This window comes from Micropterus salmoides, unplaced genomic scaffold, assembly GCF_014851395.1.
Source record: "Micropterus salmoides isolate LMB-PRFRI ecotype aquatic unplaced genomic scaffold, ASM1485139v1 Ms_hic_scaffold_10, whole genome shotgun sequence".
Lineage (NCBI taxonomy): Eukaryota > Metazoa > Chordata > Actinopteri > Centrarchiformes > Centrarchidae > Micropterus > Micropterus salmoides.
The window spans coordinates 4437169-4456747 of NW_024040041.1; the positions used below are offsets into that span (position 1 = coordinate 4437169).

Consider the following 19579-nt stretch of genomic DNA (forward strand, 5'->3'; position numbering starts at 1 on the left):
CAAGCTAACGTTAAGCGAACAAGCTATATGCCGACAGCGATACCTGTTAAATGTTAACACATAAATAACCAAGTAAAACAGGGATTTCCTGGAGGTTCTCTCTCTAATGAACTGCACAGCCTGCCATTATTCATCCAGTGTTTGCATGTGGAAATGTCCAAAAGGCTCCGAGTGCTAACAGTGGCAGCGGCTAATGGCGCCTGTCACGCCCCTAATAATGCAGAACTGTAAGGCTTAATATAATTTAAACAGGTCAGTTAAAAAATATTCACCCCCCTCACAGTTGTCACTAAGGGCAAACTTAGCGATATGCACTAAAACCATTTTTTGAACCAGGCTGTAAACATGTTTTATTCTGCTGTAAAGTTGGGCTTTTTAACATGGGGGTCAATGAGGATTGACTCCCTTCTGCAGCCAGCCTCAAGTGGCGACTCGATGAATTGCAGTTTCAGATACTTCCGCATTGGTATAAATATTAATCTTATATTTTTTATAATATTGATAACACTATTAATATTTCCAATAATATCCTTGATATTTAGCTAATAATATGCCACTATGTTGATCCACAGCGGCAGCAAGGGATAATAAAAGCAAATGGTTGGTTAGCAAAACAGTATTTTACAGTATTTTTTTAGAACAAAGATCTTCGGTTGATTACTTTTAGTTTTAGGGGCCACAAAGAGATTACAAAGCAGAGAAACTCTTTGCTTCGCTTAGTTTGGGTTTCTTCCAAGAATTAGATTATGTAAAGATCTCTGCCAATTTGGATGATTTGCAAAACCTACATTTGGAAACTAGTACTGCATGACTGTGGCACAGCATCATCTGGGTGCAAAGTAAGGAGCAAGCACAAAGGCGTTGTCTTTGCTTTTCTTGTTTTGGGCTCCTTCCAAGAATTTGTGTATGTAAAGAGTTCTGCTAATTTGGATAATTTGCAAAACCTACCTTTGTTTGTTTGTTCCCATGAGCACGGGTGTATAGGTTGTGTGTCCCTGGGGGGGGACAAGTTTTGTTTTTAAACTTAAATAGTTGATAGATAAATAGTCTGCAAATAGTTGTATTATCTTTCATATTCTTTCTTTTATATTATTATATAACTTGCATTGTCTATTCCATATTTATATATTTCTACATTTATTTATGTCTACGTGTAGCACCTTATCAACAAAACCAATTCCTCGAATGTGTTAAACACTACTTGGCAATAAAGCTCCTTCTGATTCTGATTCTGATTAAATGCTAATTTCTAATGACTTTTGAAAACAGAATGTACTTATTAGTGTGGCTGAAATAGGGTCTTTGTAGTGAAAGAAGATAGAGAATAGACTGAAGAGGGGAGATTATGGTCAGCCCACTCTCCAGACAAAGCATTTGTTGGGGCCTCTGGGTTTTTAGAGACCTTTATTCCTGCATTCTTGAGAATTTTATGCAAGTAGAGTACATAACTAAATGAACCATTAAAATACATTTTCAAAACTAGAAACATCCCTCTAAAGAATGTTCTGGAGTGTGTGCGTCTTGGCGATTGATCCCCCCCCCCCACTAATTTGCACTGCACTAGTTTATGTAAAGACAATACAACAGGGGAGGGAGACAATCTCAATCAGTCTCATAATAATAAACTAAACAATGCAGTTACAAGAATGTTTCAATAAGCCCAAACTTAAATGCCTTGGACCCTGCATCAGTAGTAGCTCAGAACATTCTTGGGGTAATATTGTAGTGAACAACGATGTGGATTTGTGCATTTTATATTGAATGAATGTGGAGCTACCCTAAACTCCTTTCTCCTCCCCAGAGAAGATGGGGAGGGGTCAAAGTTGCTTTCTCTAAGTGCTAGCCCGACCATAAAACTGGCACCATTTTTGATTCCGAAGCTGATAACGCGGGACCTGACTGTTAAACTGACAAAGGGACACGAGCCAGCCATTGGCATCTCCCTGAACAGCCTATCAAAACTTACCCCACCACACACGTTTCCGTGGAAACTGACCTTATTCTTTGTTTTATTACCACATCAAAAGGATACTCCTTGTCTCACCTAAGTGTGACATGTTCCAGACACTGAACTTTGGATGACAAAGGACTGCATTCTCCAAAAGACTCAAAGCATCTAATTAAATTTAATTAAATCTTTAGTTACCTGAATACGTTTGCCTCTATTTGAGTAGTTATGTTAACTGTTGTTGCTATCTGTTGTTGATATTAGTGCTGAAAAGAAGTTACTTGTGCAATGTTTTCATTTTCAGCAAGACACTCCTTCATCTGATGTAATCAATGCTTGTTCATAATACTTTCTTACAAAATCCCTTTAGAAATGATAACAAATGTTTTACTATACTCTTAATCGCCAGCTTGAATTTAAGGATGAATCAACAATATTCCCCGGTTCCTAAGGAGAGACGATCTTTGATTTAATCCAAGCTTTCCTCATGTAACCTGAGCTCCCCCAAGTGGACGAAATAAGTATTACATGCCCTCGTCGGAAATGCGGTTAAATGTATAAAAATCCTGACCAATAATGTGACAATTGTTTCCTGTTACCAAATACCTAGAACAGTACAACCGTTCAACCATTGAGGTTCGATTGTGGAAAATATTTGATTATAATACGTGCAAATAGATTTCTTTTCTTTAGACATTAAGTTTAGAAAGGCAGTTCCTGGGGAAACCTGAGACGCCCCCTGGGGAACCACGCCCCAGGCAACAAAAGAGCGACACGCGACCTGCTCGCCAGACTCCTCTTCTTCTAGACGCTTCCCTCTCTCGCTCTCTTCCACTCGGCCCTCTGGATGCTTCGGCACGCGCGTGGCGTGCCTCGCCAGGCAACGCCCAGACTCGGCCAGCGAAACAAACAGGCCTTTGTTCGCCTGAAGCTACACACCTGAAGTGCCGAGACATCGATCTGCCTTCAGTTTGTTTTATTTTCTTTATTTCTTTTGTTTGTTAAAGTTATGAGTCCGTTAAGTTACACTGGACTAATTCAGGAACGACCAAGTTCCATTTTAAGCCTTTTTCGTCGAGCCAACTTCACCGAGGTCAGACCAAGCCACGTGGTCTCGCCAGCTGCAACCAAGGAAACCTGCAAACAGCCGAATTGCCAGACGGAGGAGGCGTTTTCAATCAGACACGGAGAACCCCGAAGAATCCCTAGCAAAAAGCCAGGATCGGCAGCTAGCGTGGGACCCGTGCAACAGGCCAAAAGCAGGCTGTCGACAAGCAGTAAGACTTAACACACGTCCTGTGATCAGATGTCCATTTTAACTCCTAAAATCATAGCATTAGTTTACTTTCAGTAGCTCTTCTATGCCGTATGAGTCGAATGCTTCCCACAATCGAACCTCCAGGCTCATTGTTCAGCAAATGTTTATGTTCCTTGTATCCAACCATCTTTTATCACCTTAGTTAGAGAATAAATTCACTGTAATATAATCAAGAGCTGTGTGTGTTGCCTATTTATAGTTCCTGCCAAGAGAATTTACCCTTTAGATATGAGACTGACTGACTGATTTAAGATAATTGAGCGATTATTAACTAACTGATCACTAGTAGTAATTGTATAATTATTCAAAACTACCTAGAGGTCCGGAGACTCTAGGATTATAACAACTCCGGTGGTGCCCTTTACGAGGAAATTCTGAAATTATGAATAATAATTCATAATTGGGTATCAATTCTCATAAATTTATTAAAATGCATAACTAATAAATTTAGGTCCACTACAATATCCAGGGGAAAATAAGTCTGGCATTGGGCCAAATGTTTTTCAAGTCATTATATGGCAGGCCAGAACATAGTCAATTTATTATTTTGAATCCATCATTTACTGTGTGCTTGTTTAGCTCAGTCCGTAGTGCACAGGACTCATGTTCAAAGGCTTGTGTGTTCAATATCCACTTGTTGCTAGTATTTTTTATCTCCCCTTTCAACAAATTGATTATGAAGAGATGGTTTAACAACTAAGCATGTGCAGGAGTTTGTGCCTCCCAGCGACTGGTCCACATCAACCAATGGATGATTATTTTCATGTCCCCAGTATCTTCAGGCAGAGGCAATTCCTGTGTTTCTCATTCAGGGGAATCTGATCTCACGTTTTCTGATGGCATTTTCAGAGGTGTGTCCAGCAAGCCAGACACTGAATTTATTTTGTAGGCAAAATCCCTTAAAAGTAAGTGAGTAACTTTGGCTGTCATCATGACTGAGATCTGTTTCAGCACCAGCTGCTATAATGTTGTTGTTTTTTTCACCCCTATCAAAGTAATCTGGCCACAGGGCACGAGGCTGGGCATAAGGAGGTTCACAAGACCAATTTGAATAATAAAGCATATTATGTGTAAATTTAACTTATATATGAAATATAAATAATAACATAAACAGGTTCACAAGAAAATGGAGCAGTTGTAAATACAAAAGTAAGTTCACGTATAAGTCATTTACCTCTCTTAAAGTATCAATGAATGGTCCAATGGATAAATATAGAACTCATTAGTAGTGTGTTATACTTCTCTGATTGTATTATTAGTTTAAGATTGCAAGAACAAACTGTTGGGTTACATTCATTCCTGTTTCTTATCTCTCCTAGTTATTGGATATTTATTTAGTGACTTTTCTTTAGAGTTAAATCAAATAAAACATCCATCCATCCACTTGACTGAAGACAACCACAACTTAGACAAAATTATTATTTTAGGAATATCAGAGTTTTGTACAAAGACAAACTGCACAAATCTGCCACTTAGATTTAGTCAAATTTAAACATTCAGTTTGTAATGATGACTCTAATTACTGAATATCAGCTCTCTTTGCTGCTTGCTCATTGCGCTTGACCTCCTGCACATTTGCTTTGTGCTTTTATTCAAATTGGCTTCTCGGTGTGCAAATGTTGGTGGCATTTTTCCAAATGGTCGCTCCACAGCAAAGATTAATCCTTATTTGAACAGCAACTGATAGAACAGATCATTATTATTATTGTAATTTAGGTGTCTTATGCCTTTTTCAGTTTCAGAAGATGAAATGACAGAGACATGACATCGCTGTGGTTCAGGATCAACGCCTTCACCTCCAGGTCAACTCTGGTTTGACATTATTTGGTGAGCAAATTACTTAATGAATGTGATTTACAAAGGATTGAGCTCAACCACAGTAAACCCCGCTCGTTGTGACTCGATGCAAATAATATGTTAACATTCATGTTTTTGCATAGAATTGTATGGGATTACTACAAAGAACCATGACGGCAAACAGCTTTGGTTTGTGACTACAGTAAATAGTGAAAATATACAGCTGCAGTGAATGTAACATCACTTTGCCAATTTCACAGTCACTTTGTCATAGCTTTGTCTGCAGTTTGTGTGCTCTGACATCACGGGTAAGACATCACTTCTTTGAAAAAATATTGGAAACCTAGATTTTTTTTTGGCTCAGCTACTGATAATGTTGCTCATTTGATGGAAACGTTAGCAAAGTGATGTTTGGTACAGAAAATGAAAATTGCATGTCACTTAAGTTTCAGGTTGAGGGCAATATTCAGAGGTTGTCAAATCATTGTAATTGAAAAGTATTTGACAGCTAATAAACATTAAGCAAAGCACCAGTTTAAAAAAAAGGAAAAAGAGAAGACATTAATTTCATTTCATAAAAAAACTTGACCATGTAATACATGATTCTACAAATATGTTTAATGTTACTGAAGACTAGGCTGTGATTTTCCTTTCTGTTTTGACTCTCCAACCATACTTCTGTAAGTCAAATTGTACAGCCCAAAATTATTGAATAGGGCTTTTTCCAAAATACAGCTCATGGATTACAAAATGCAGTGACACACATTGCAACTGTTGCTCCCTATGAATATGCTTTGGGTGTGACAGACCAATTTTTTTTAGCTGTCCATGTGTCAATTCTCACAAAGTCGTCTACTGCCAGAACTCGTCGCAACTGACCAGCGGTTGATCGTGACTGTCTGATGTTTTAAGGTTTATGATCCTTGCTGAAGAAAAAGAGAAGAAGAAGAAGATTTAGCCATTTCTCTGTTGAGAAATGTGCCCCTTATTTCAAGGGTTTACTTATTACAATGTCTAGATCAGCTTCGCAGTCTTTACAACAGATTTGCGTGGGAGCAAGAGTTGTTCTCCATTTATGTCTTAATATTTGCCATCCACCTTAAAATTATAACTTTATTGATACATTTATCTGTATTTAGTCATTGCTACTGTGAGAAACGTGGTGGAGACAGTTATGCCGGTATATGTTAGATAAGAACTAACTATTAATACCAGTGCGACTCCTGTGTGGCACAATCAGAAATGACCCCATCTGTTTGGGGCTTGTGTGGGCCAGTGGACATGGTTTTATTAAACACAGAAACTTTTGTCAATGAATCATGCTCCTGTATTTCTCTCACAGTGTAACGCTACAACAATAAAAGGAAGCAGCACAGGCATTACCATGGAGGGGAAGACTTTTATTTTTGTGATCTTATCAGGTTAGTGCAATTTAATGTTTGTATTTCTTTGACACATTAAGTGGTTACCAAGGAACAAGTAAGGTACAAATGCAAAGCTTACTTAATTAGCAAAAGGGGACTCATCCCTATGTTCCCAGGTTTCTATGTCAAAGGACTATATGTAAGTGAGGGTTATAGTTGCACTTGTAATTACAACTAAAATTGCATTAAAAGTGATATGGACATTTCAAATGTAGTTTAAATGGTAAAAATCTGTTCAGTCACTGTGGAGATTTTTATGTCTAAAGTCAAGAAATCTGTCTGCAAATTTGAGGGTGTTGGTGTGGTGTCCAAACAATAATGCTGCGATGATGTGTTGAGAAGAAATCCGCTTGACACTGTTCTTGATCATAAAGGTTTATTACATCAAAGAGTTCAGCATCAATTACAAGCTCTGCAGCAGCTTGGAGAGTGACCCAGCCCGATGGCCACTCTGTCTCTCTGTACATCAAACACAGCTTATATAGGACATGTTTAGACATCTATTAGACACCATGTAAGGGTCTGAGTCTCCACCTAACCACTAACCTCTGCTCTCCCCTTAAAAGGTCACTAATCCTCTATCCAGCTGCTACAGTGCTATGTTAAACTGTTATGCGTCAAATGCACATATGTTATACACCACATAGGTTTCAAGGAGTATAACATTAGTAGGCTATAAGCTGTAGGTGCATGATTTCAAGATATTGATAGAAGAAACATACATTGAACATTTCACCAAGGGACAAGGTGTGATAATATTATTAAGAGGAGACTCTGGGCAGGGAGAGGAGACTGAATGACACGTGAATAATAAAGGATATTACATTATAATTTTACATCATACTCATCACTCTCAATATTAGCAAGTCATACTAAATTGCACATCCTGAATATGCACACAGTTGCACTTGAGTATACAACTCGAGTAAGTATATTTTTAAAAATGACTTTTTGTACATTATACGTTAGTTTGTGTAACTAGTCTAGTCTGTAAATATTTGTAATCTGTGTCAGTTTTTCTGCTGCAACATCGCAATTTCCTCTCGTGGATCGATCTATCTATCCATCTTGAGCTGGGTAATATAGAACCATGAGATCATAAATACGCTGGCTTTGTCTTTCTGGTTCATTACCACATGCAAGAGTGACTCAAGTTGAGTTTCATTTACAAGTTGTTATGAGATCCATTGTTTATATAAAAATACTGATTACAGTCGGCATTAAAGCTGCATTAATCAAAAATGTTCTAAAAATGTGTTCATGAGGCAATTTAATGAAAATCAATGACAAACACCCAACATTAAATGTGTTCAAAGTCAAAGAAAATACTTTGGAGAGAGAGATTAAACTATACTAAATAACAATTGTATAATTGTGTAACATACATTACATGGGTGTAAAATAAATCAGACCTCCAAGTTTGTGCTCTGACAGTTTTGTGTAATGGGCGACTAAAGAGATGTTTTCCCCTGACATTCAAACATTCAGTGCTAAAGCCATCAAATATCTTTTTTCATTACCACAGGACTGTGTTTCCTTCCTGCCTGTTTTTGCCGTATCTACGTTGTTGTTGAAGTGGGAAAGAACTGGTCTGATGCCCAAAGCTACTGCAGGTCGAAGTACACCGACCTGGCCACGGCTGAAAACAAGGAAGAGTCTGATCAGCTGGTGGCCGCTGCAAAACAATTCTATAATCGTCAGTTATGGATGGGACTGTATGATGACATTCACAGCTGGAGGTGTTCGCTGCAGAAGGAGGGATATTATGGTGAAGGAGAGGCAGAGTTCAGGATGTGGAACAGTGGTGAACCCAATAACTTTGGGGGATATGAAGACTGTGTACAAATGTTGGCTGATGGCACATGGAATGATTGGTCTTGCAAATCTACATTCCAGTTTGTCTGCTACAATGGTAAGAAAAACACATTATAATGGCAAATAGTACAATAAAATCGGTGCATGCTGCCCTGGGCTACATGCTATTTGATGCATGAGATGTTTACCTCTTCATAAAAGTAAAGTTCAGGAACAACTGCTTCATCGTCAGACCACACATTTACAACAGAACTGACATATTACAAATAAAGCTATTATTATTATGATTATTATTATTATCATCACCATATAACATATATGATGTTAATTTGAGCAGATATTTTAGTTTGTCTTTATCTTGATGAAAATGTAAAGTTTTATTCAAATCTGACTTATTTGATTTGTGTTAGTTTTAGTAAGCAAAAATCGTCAGTCAAATTTTAGTCTGATATTTGTAACAAATTAGATGTTTATGTCTTGTAAGCATTTGGAGCTTACAGCTGTCGTCATCTTTGTTGTGTACAGTTACCATGGTTATGGGTAACATCCCACCCCTCTTGTGACTTATGTTTGACTGTACACTAACAATGTAATGTGTGTATATAATAATGATAATAATGAAGCAACAGTCAACATTTCATACTATTTCTGTTGTTTATTTTTTTTCCCAAAGTGCTTCTAAGTTTTACAATCCAATAATTTTCTGTATATTGCGAGCCAGATGTCTCTTGATTTAAGTTAAAACTTTACAGCATTACTCAAAATTTTATGATAGAATAACCATGGTACGAATATTAAAATTATCTGACAACTGTTGCTGGAGTTGGCTGCTTCGTGCGCTGCAGTGTGTCTGTGGGATCAGAGACTCTGAGCTGACCAGCAGGTTGACTCATTAGTTCACCCCCGCACTTGCGGAACTTCTCATCTCTGAAAATGTTTGAGCACATTTTTGATTCGTCATCAATATTCAGTAAACTGCCAATATCTGGAATCTACACAGTTGATTTCCTGCCTCAGAACTTTCTGTTGCTGGCGTCTAAAGAAAAGACCAGTTGTTGTTAATGTTCTAGCGGATTGCATTATGGGACACAGTATGCGAGGTAGACTGGTCCAATGCATACTGGAGGTTTTTTTTGCGTTTTTGGTGCAGACAGTAGACAGTCTGTGTTACTGGATCACATGTAAACCAAAATGGCAAATGTTTTCAGAAGCAGCATTGTTCAGATATTTCTTCATGTTCATGTCTAATGTTTTTCTCCTATGAATGTAGAAACAGTGACCTCTTCCAGCTTCATCTTTGTGAATGACCTGAAGACCTGGAGCGAGGCTCAGAGCTACTGCAGGGAGCACTACACTGACCTGGCCAGTGTGAGGAACCGAACTGAGATTGCCCAGATAAACAAGCTGGCCCAGAACCAAATCATATGGATCGGCCTCTACAGAGACTCCTGGAAGTGGTCAGATGGGAGCCCCACTTCATGGATGGTGCCATTTATACCACCTGGCAACATCAATAGTCCCTGTGTGTATTTAAATGCAGGGCAGTGGGTCAGCTACCAATGTGATGCCACATTTTACTTCATTTGTGAAATTGGTGAGCTTTTAAGCTACACATCTGAGATACAACATGTCAAATGTTTTAAATATAATTTTATTGCCATGCTTCAGAAACATTCGCTCACTATCTTACCTTTTTTTTCATGTATTGCAAGATTTTTAAATGCATATTTCCTCCTTTAGATGTTTCAGCAACACAGCAGTTGATGAGGGTGAAAATAACTGACAAGGGTTCCTCTGTGAACCTGGAGGATGCAGCGGAAGCCATGTTGCAGCAGGTAATAATAATTTAGATTCCACCACAAACAGGTGAATTAGTTGACATTCCTTTATCATCCCAGGTACACAGGTTGAAAACAAGAGCAAAGAGAAAAGGCACAGGGTCAGATAGTACTTTTTATGTATTCACTGGTATGGAAAAAGAAAACACCCATTTCAGGCATCCACTGTACAGCTGCTAATTAAATGAATGTCGAAAAATACAATCCTAGCAGATAGCATCTGAACTTCTCAACAACAGTACTAGCTGAGGAGATTGATGTCGATGTCTGAAATGTTTAAACTGATAAAAACATGACATACTTGGATTGGAGCCCAGATAAAATTCAATAAACTCAATAAAAACCCCTTAAAATATAAGTGTAAGTAAAGCTAGGCAGGGGTCATGATTGGTGTGCTCAGACTAACAAATGATATTGATTTGATTATAAACAGTTTCCTCAATGTTACTGAACACAGAAACACAGGACTCTCCTGAATGATGTAATGATCATATAGAATTATGTTGTGGCCACCAGTTTTAATTATTTTATAATAGAAATCATGAGAAATCATGTTTTGGCTGTTACTGTGGCACGATGGACTACAGCACCCATAAGCCTCGGCCACAGGTGCCATGGAGTAAAGGCCAGTCAGAGGTGCAAATCAGAGCCTTAGTGAATTTAAAGAACCTCATTACAGTTGAGAAGAAATCACTGTGCCATTGTTGCTGAATTCACCTCCAGCTGAATCAGAATTGAAAAGTGATTTGATTCAAGCTGCAGATTGATAGTTACAGATGTGACTCTACATTGGACGTTGTTTCAGCTATATTGGCCAATTTTAGCTGCTATCAGGTGCACATATAGTGTGTAGCCTAGCCTGTAGCATTATAAATGTTAATAACACTCTTTAATGCTCTGTTTTGTTTATACCTGCGCATAAATAAAGTCAATTGAGAGCAGAGTGCTGCACATCAATCTCTGACCAGTGATCTGATAAGTACAGGTATGGATAGTTATCTGCTATCTGGCTGTGCATTGATGTGATTAAGTTATTTGATATGTTGATATGTTCAGTGTATGAAAAAAAACTTTAAATTTAAATAATAAAGATATACATATGGAACAATATCATCAATGAGAAAAAACATTACAGAAAGTGAGCTGCTTGCAACTGATTTGTGATACCAATTAATACATAAAATTTGTATTTACATTTTATGCCAAAGGGACACAAAAAATAACAGTAATGTATATTTTTAGATTGATGATGTCAGAGGATTCAGATTTGTTAAAGACTTTTCAAATCCCACCTCAGTCAGTAGGTGGCTCTGTAGCGCACACAATGCAGTCTGACCTGTAAACTGCAAAGACTTCAGGGTGTTATGTAACAGTCACTGACCTTCTGCTCTGTCAGAGGAAAGGGAACTAGAGTAAAATGGTGCCTCCCATCATTTACTGTACAGAATGTTAAATTTGGCTACAGTAAGTACCAGTAACAGTCAATATCAAGTCTACCTGAGCAAGAAGAAAATCTCCACACTGTAGCTCTCTCTCCTCTTTGCTCTGTTTGTAATAAGGAATAAATAAAGAATGTTTGTGTTTCTCAGTTCCGTCAGACACTGAGTGATAACATGAAGCTGACATGGAGGAAGCAGCCTGATGGAAAGATCTTCCACTTGGAAGAAAAAGAAAAGAAGGAGAACCAGGAGATCAGCTGCAACCTGAACTGATGTTTTTTCCTTTTCTTTATATTTGGTCAGTTTTATGTGGAATTTTCAGTGAACTGAGAGATTCAAATTGTTACATTGACAAGATGTGACATGTAGACACTTTTCATTTTCATTACACACAAGTTTGAATCACATTTCTGCATAACTCGTATCAGGGGTAAAGTTCTGGTAATTTGTGCCCATACATTAATAACTTGTGTGCATATATAAGTAATTTGCAACTAATTAATTATGTGAACCAGCGTTGGACTCGTTCATGTAAGACAGAGTAGTTCATACGCTTGACTGATAAAGGAAAATGATTCATTCGTTACATTAGGCTTCATGATGAAAGACAGCTTTTGTTTTATGTCGGAACTTCTGTCCAAATTCACAAACTCTCTCTCAGTTAGCAGTGAGGCTAACATGAATGAGATCAAATTTCAAAGTGGATTACGTTCTGCATGGTTTCCTTTCCTGTGAATGCCCTGTGGACAGGTAGGACATTTCAAATCCAACATTTAACTGATAGACTCCGCCATCAACAATGAAAACTACTACGAGGAATAAATACAGACTGCAAATATATTTAATGTCTATTGTTGAAAAAATGCTCACTATAAGTGGTACTAAAAGTGGGGGTTGAGTTCATGAAATTCTTAAGGACTTTAATTTTAAACTCAACAGAAATACAAATTACAGTCTCAGAACATGGTCTCACTGATCCCTATAACTACTACCAAATTGCATTGCTCTTTCTATGAACATGAATTAATGAATGAATTAACAGGCCTGTGATATAAACTGTTCACATGTTTGGATGGAAAAACACCACGCAGTCAAAAATAATTCCTTTAACATCAATAAGCGAAAATATAGTATATGTTAGAATGCTGCTACACTGAAATAGATATATTGTAATTTTCACCATGTAGAAGTAGCATAGTTTTAGCTTGTGGAATTAATTTTTCCAGAATCCCCCAAAATGTGTGTATGTGTTATTGAATACTGGGATTTCAGGTTGTACTCTGTACCAGTGTCTTGATTATAAAATAAAATTGTAGGAATTCCTATTGTGCTCTCCCAACACTAGAAAGCATGTTCCTACTGTACATAAAGAGGATTAGCCCGCAGCTGTTTTGTAGTCCTACGTCAACACATTAAAACAGCAGTTGGTAACAATTGAACATCCAATACAAACCATTCGTGTCTCTCTCCGCTGCTTGTGTTACTCCACTAAGCTCTGCCCACCAAACCCACAAGAAGAAACCAGTTTCCGGATGAGAGGCTAGTAAACCACTTTCCCCAAGTTATTCCCCACTGTTTGACATCATGCCTCTTTGCCACTCGTCAATACGACCGCCACACCATCGATCAGAATAACTCCAAAACATGAAGAAGTGTGAAACGAGGATCACACACGTTTTGTACTTTATGCTGTTGTTACAGCACCAGCATAGACGCTTATTTGGCCTATTTGTATTGTCGTTTCTTCATCCCCCAATTACCCCCTTAATAGGGCCTTGCCATTTTGAGTTTTATTGGGAGTTTTGCTTTCAAACGTTCCAATGTATATGTATTTTTTTCATTGGTCAGGACCAGATGAACCAAACTACAGTGAAAGCAGCTCACGCAATAAAATGTTGGCCCACTAGAAGTCCTTGCCCCCTCTGCAATGAGCCATTAGCTCACATAGTTGGTTTCAAGTCAGACAATTAATTTACATTCTGTAAAGTTTCATCATATATTTTCCTTGACATGCAAGCTGCATTTTGCTGATGATGTGCAGAGTGAAAAATCATATTCTTCCTTGCTAGTGTCACACAACAATAAGGGTATGTAGAGATCCTGCTTATGATGCAATGGATATTAATAATAAAATGGACATTAGATTGTTTAGACCAAAGATTATTCTTTCATCACTTTTTGTTTTAGGGGACTCATACAGATTAAAGAAAGCAGAGTCATCCTTTGCTGTCCTTGGTTTGGGCTTCTTCCAAGAATTTGTATATGTAAAGATTTCTGCTAATTTGCATCATTTGCAAAACTCAAGTTTGCAAACTAGTACCTTATCCATGACCTCAACACAGAATGACTAGAGGCCAGGGCTGTGCAGAGACCTGCTTCTGTATCGATACAGAAGATTGTATCTTATCGTGAGAGTGTAGGGAAAACCCAGCTCTAGCTTTCAAACACTGTGGGCTGACATAACTTACTGGCAGGGTGCAAACTACTGGGGAAACATGTGCTGTCGTTCCCCACTGAGTCCCGAATCCTGTTAATCAGCGGAGCTGTACTGTTGCAGCCCCCCCTCAGAGCAGTCCTCATCTCGTAATTCCGCTGGACCTCCTGTACTTGCGGAGGCTACAACGGGGGGTCATCTGCCTGCATGTAGACACGGGAAGTCAGAAGTGGAAAAGTCAGAAGTCCGAATGCTCTCCGTGCCCACATTGGTGGGCCCAGATCTGGCCCATTATAGGGACCCCCACACCACAAAGTCTGCTCTTGTTGCACGTCCCGGTCTTCACGGACGCCTCCCTGTCAGGATGGGGCGGAACATGTCTCTCACAGACGGTAGGGGGTCAGTGGCCAGCCCACATGCCCCTCCACATAAATGCGCTGGAGCTTCTTACAATGTGGAAAGTGGTCCAGCACTTTGCCCCCCTCCTTCGGAACTAGTACGTGCTAATCCGCACAGACAACAAGGCCAAGACAGCCTCCATAAATCGCCAGGGCAGTGTGCGCTCGGCTCAACTGCTGAACCAGGCCAGACGCCTGCGCTGGCGCACACTCACCTGCTCTCCATCAAAGCAGAGTACGTACCATACAGGGAGCGAGAGCGCCGTCCACATGGTCTTTGTACACTCAAAGTAGGCTGCGTTCCAGTGCTGGTGTGTTGCTCAGGGTTTGGACCCTGTGGCCTGTCCCCTGCCCAGTCCACGCTTTTGTTCCTTCAGCTTCTAATGGACAGAGGTTTGGCTTTCAGCACAGTGAAAATCTACGCTGCTGCCATTTCATCCTGCCATGAAGGTTTCAGTGACATGACAGTCTTCGCTCATCCTCGTTTTTTGAAGAGTGTTAGCAGGCACCCCACGACCCCTCAGTGGGATTTGGTGGTGGTGGTGCGCGCCCTGACCAGGGCCCCCGTCGTGCCCCCTTCGAGCCCCTGGAGACAGCAGAGCTTGTAGCACTAACATCTGCCAAGATAGAGCGATCTGGCTGCTATCTCTGTGGCCTCATCGTACCTCAGGATCCAGGGTGACGGCAGCTCCACTGTTCTACATTCTAACCCTGCCTCACCTCTAACCTACAAGCGATAGCCTTAAGCCGGACTCACAATGGCGGTGTGTGCACCGCGTTATGGTTGCGCCACAGTTTTGACCCATCCTCAGCCCTGCGTCAACTCCGCTGGAAGTGTTTCAGCAGCAGAGCGTTTAGCCTGCCCCACGTTGTTTACTTGTTGTTTATTTGTCATTTTTTGTGCTTCTACAAGTCAAACACACAGGTCAAGGTATACTTACTGCGGTAAGCGTGTCGACTCATTTCCGTTTCCGGTGCTTGTGTGTTGGTAGCGTGTTGTGCTGCTCTCACTAAATACCAGTTACATTTGTTAGATTACAGTGGCCAACTGTCCGCTAAACACAGTAATTTTGCCTAAGCACTCACACTTCTTTCCATCTTTTAGTGACTGCTGTTTAATCTCATAGTTGTTCAAAAGTTTTGGTAGCTAACGATACAGTACTTTAGCTTAGCCGTTAGCAACATTAGCTCAGCAGCTAGCGATGGCTTCTCCTTCTCCCTCTCCCTCTCCTACTTTCTCCTGCTCGGTGTGTCAGATGTTCAGTTACTCCCCTGCCTCCTTTAGCGGTAATGGTACGTGTAATAAGTGTAGTTTTTTTGTAGACATGGAGGCGAGGCTCAGTGATTTAGAAGTCCGGCTCCGCACCTTGGTAGATCAGTCTTTAGCTACTGTAGCTAGCCAGTCCCCGGTAGTCGGTGCGGAACGGCCCGAGTTAGCCTGTGGTAGCCCTCCCCCGGGATTTCCTGAGCAGCCAGGAAGGGGTGGCTGGGTGACTGTCCGAAGGAGGAATTGTCGTAAGCATTCAAAGCCCACGGGCCACCACCAACCTGTTCACGTCTCTAACAGATTTTCCCCACTCAGCGACACACCCGCTGAGAAACCAACTCTGATCATTGGCAGCTCCATTTTGAGAAATGTGAAGTTAGCAAAGTGCTGTAGCTAAATTTAAGGATGCGATTCCATCAGCTCTAAATTCATTATCAAGTCACAAAGTAACAGAGGACTCCTATGCTAATTTCAGTCCCTCCCAAATCGATCATCTTGTTGATAGTGCTGCAGGCTCGCTGCAAATGACACTAGACTCTGTAGCCCCTCTAAAAAAAAATAATAATAAAACAAAGTTAGCTGCATGGTATAATACTGAAACTCTCAAATTTAAGCAAATATCGCGGAAACTTGAGAGGAATTGGAAAATTCTCGTTTAATTTGGCAAGATAGTCTTAAAACTTATAGGAAGGCCCTCCGTAATGCCAGAGCAGAGTACTACTCGTCAACAACCCCAGAGTTACAGCTCTATTGAGCCAAGTATTCCCATAGCTCTCAGTAGTTACGACTTCTTGAGCTTCTTTAATGATAAAATTCTAACTATTAGAAACAAAATTCACCAAGACCTCCCCTCAACTGGCACCAACTTATCTCTAAACTCAGGAACCTTAGAAACAGCTGTAGAACCAGATATATGTTTAGACTGTTTTGCTTCCCTCAATCTTTACCAACTAACTTCAATAATTTCTTCATCTAAACCATCAACCTGCCTTTTAGACCCCATCCCGACTAGGTTGCTTAAAGATGTTTTACCCTTAGTCAGCACTTCTATACTAGATATGATTAATCTATCTTTATCAACAGGCTATGTACCACAGTACTTTAAAGTAGCTGTAATTAAACCTCTTCTGAAAAAGCCCAAACTTGATCCGGATGTTTTAGCCAAATATAGACCTATATCTAACCTTCCATTTCTCTCTAAGGTCCTGGAGAAAGCAGCTGTGTGACTTTCTACAGAGCAATAGTTTATTTGAGGATTTTCAGTCAGGATTTAGAGCTCATCATAGCACAGAGACAGCACTGGTGAAAATTACTAAAAACCTCCTTATTGCATCAGACAAAGGACTTGTCTCTGTACTGGTTTTATTAGATCTTAGTGCTGCATTTGATACCATTGACCATCAGATCCTATTGCAGAGACTGGACCACTTCAATGGAATTAAAGGAACCGCTCTAAGCTGGTTTAAGTCCTATTTATCAGATCGATTTCAGTTTGTACATGTTAACGATGAGTCCTCCATGCAGGACAAAGTTAGTCATGGAGTTCCACAAGGATCTGTCCTCGGACCAATCCTCTTCACTTTAAATATGCTTCCTTTAGGCAATATTATCAGGAAATATTCCATAAGCTTTCATTGTTATGCAGATGATACTCAGTTATATCTATCGATCAAGCCAGATGAAACTCATCAGTTAGCTAAACTTCAAATGTGCCTTTAGGATGTAAAAATCTGGTTGACCTGTAATTTTCTAATGTTAAACTCAGATAAAACTGAAGTTATTGTTCTGGGGCCTAAGCACCTCCGTGACGTATTATCTAAAGTTATAGTTTCCATTAATGGCATATCGCCCTGGCCTCCAGCACCACTGTGAGGAATCTTGGAGTAATCTTTGATCAGGACATATCGTTTAAGTCTCACATTAAGCAAAGGATCGCCTTTTTTCACCTACGTAATATTGCGAAAATCAGGAACATCCTGTCTAAAAATGATGCAGAAAAACTAGTCTATGCATTTGTTACTTCTAGGCTGGATTACTGCAATTCTTCAGGCTGCTCGAAAAAGTCCATTAAGACTCTTCAGCTGATTCAGAATGCTGCAGCATGTGTTCTGACAGGAACCAGGAAAAGAGATCACATTTCTCCTGTTTTAGCTTCTTTGCATTGGCTTCCAGTAAAATCCAGAATAGAATTCAAAATCATTCTTCTTACCTACAAAGCTGTTAATGTTCAGGCACCATCTTACCTTAAAGAGCTCATAGTACCTTACTACCCCACCAGAGCACTGCGCTCCCAGAATGCAGGGTTACTTGTGGTTCCTAGAGTCTCCAAAAGTAGACTAGGAACCAGAGCGTTCAGCTATCAAGCTCCTCTCCTGTTGACCCAGGTTCCAGTTTGGGTTCAGGAGGCAGACACCATCTCCACATTTAAGAGTAGGCTTAAGACTTTCCTCTTTGATAAAGCTTATAGTTAGGACTAGCTCAGGTGAGTCCTGAACCATCCCTTAGTTATGCTGCTATAGGCCTAGACTGCCGGGGGATTTCCTATGATGCACTGAGCTCCTCTCTGCTCTACTTTCTCTCCCTCTGTATGCAACCTTATCCCATTATTGCATGTTACTAACACAACTTCTCCCCTTTCCGGTAGTCTTGTGCTTTCTCGTCCCTCTCCTCTCTCCTCCTATCACTTCCTGCAGGTTTTCTGGCTCTGGAGCTGTGGAGTCTGGATCTGTGGCTGCGGGTCACCTGCTGCCCCCGTGTTCCAGCTCGACACCCTCTGCTACAACGACTATTGTCCTATTATTATTATTGTTATTATAATCATTAAGATTACGATTGCACTGCTATAAATATCTATACCATTTTTCATTCAGTCTATAGCAACATCACCTTTACTGTCTGTACCTGTGTGTGTATATTGTGTATGCTGCCTCCCTCCCCTCTCTCTCCTTTCATCCCTCTCTTTTTCTCTCTGTCCCTCTCTTGCCCTCTCCCTCTCTCTCTCGCTCTCTCTCTCCCCCTCTCTCTCTCGCTCTCTCTCGCAAATTGCATTTTCTATTCAAAATGGCTGACTTCCCATTGTATATTGTTTAAAGCAAAGGTACACATGTCTGTGTTGTGTTTACATTTTTAAACAAAGTGGTTGAGTGGTAACAATGTATTGTTCCAACCTGTTCACGAGGATTCTGTTGAACACTTAAGACAGAATGTTGGCTAAGGCTACAGGCCTGTAATTGTCCTTACTATTTATTTTGCCCGTTTTGTATTCAATGAAAGGTACTAATAATCCAGATAAGATAGATAGCAGAGTTCCATGGACTAAGAAGCCAGTTATACAGATAGTAAGTAAGGAATAGAGTTTTTTGCCAGTATATTTTAGATGTTCAGCAGTTATCTTATCAGCTCCACTTGCTTTACTGTCATCCAAACCTAAACGGAACCTCTTTATTAGTATTAATGGTACCAACTGCAAAACTATTCCCCCCAATACACTTTTAATGCTACAGAATTTTAATAATTTCTCACATTATTCAAAATTCCAAACTCCTTCATTATGTAGGTCATTATAACATCACAACTATTATTTTGTAACTTCCTAGCCAGTGAGTCCGACCTTATTGAATTCTCCTTCCTTTTAAGAATTTGAAAGGTGTATTTAACATTTGCATTAGCATGTTACTTCTGTTGAAATAAAGGCCCCTGTCTGTCTCTACCTGACTACCCAAGCTTTAAATGCTTTTCTAGATTTAGCAGGAAGCTTTGCCACATGCTCATTCCAGCAAGGCAAATACTACATGCATTAGGCTGAAGTTCATAAACACATTCATCATTAGTATGTTGTGGATTCCCAACAATTCATATGACAACATCACATAGTGTCTTTAGGCAAATCAATTTCCCAGCA

The 19579-nt window shown here is 39.8% G+C and overlaps 1 protein-coding gene across 1 annotated transcript; it reads left to right on the plus strand.

Moving 5' to 3' along the window:
• The first annotated feature begins 3168 nt into the window (after positions 1-3168).
• On the plus strand, positions 3169-13032 carry LOC119882192 (macrophage mannose receptor 1-like). Its single transcript, XM_038692191.1, has 7 exons — positions 3169-3225; positions 5003-5093; positions 6406-6484; positions 8013-8399; positions 9573-9896; positions 10043-10137; positions 11730-13032. The coding sequence occupies exons 3-7, from the start codon at positions 6448-6450 to the stop codon at positions 11850-11852; spliced, it is 966 nt and encodes a 321-aa protein (XP_038548119.1). The 5' UTR covers positions 3169-3225; positions 5003-5093; positions 6406-6447; the 3' UTR covers positions 11853-13032.
• Positions 13033-19579: the final 6547 nt, after the last annotated feature.

Bases quoted from the DNA above. Each gene is read 5' to 3' on its own strand.
- LOC119882192 (XM_038692191.1), top strand. From the start codon at position 6,448: ATGGAGGGGAAGACTTTTATTTTTGTGATCTTATCAG. The intron at 6,485-8,012 runs GTTAGTGCAATT...TCATTACCACAG, and splicing joins TATTTTTGTGATCTTATCAG to GACTGTGTTTCCTTCCTGCC. The intron at 8,400-9,572 runs GTAAGAAAAACA...CTATGAATGTAG, and splicing joins CCAGTTTGTCTGCTACAATG to AAACAGTGACCTCTTCCAGC.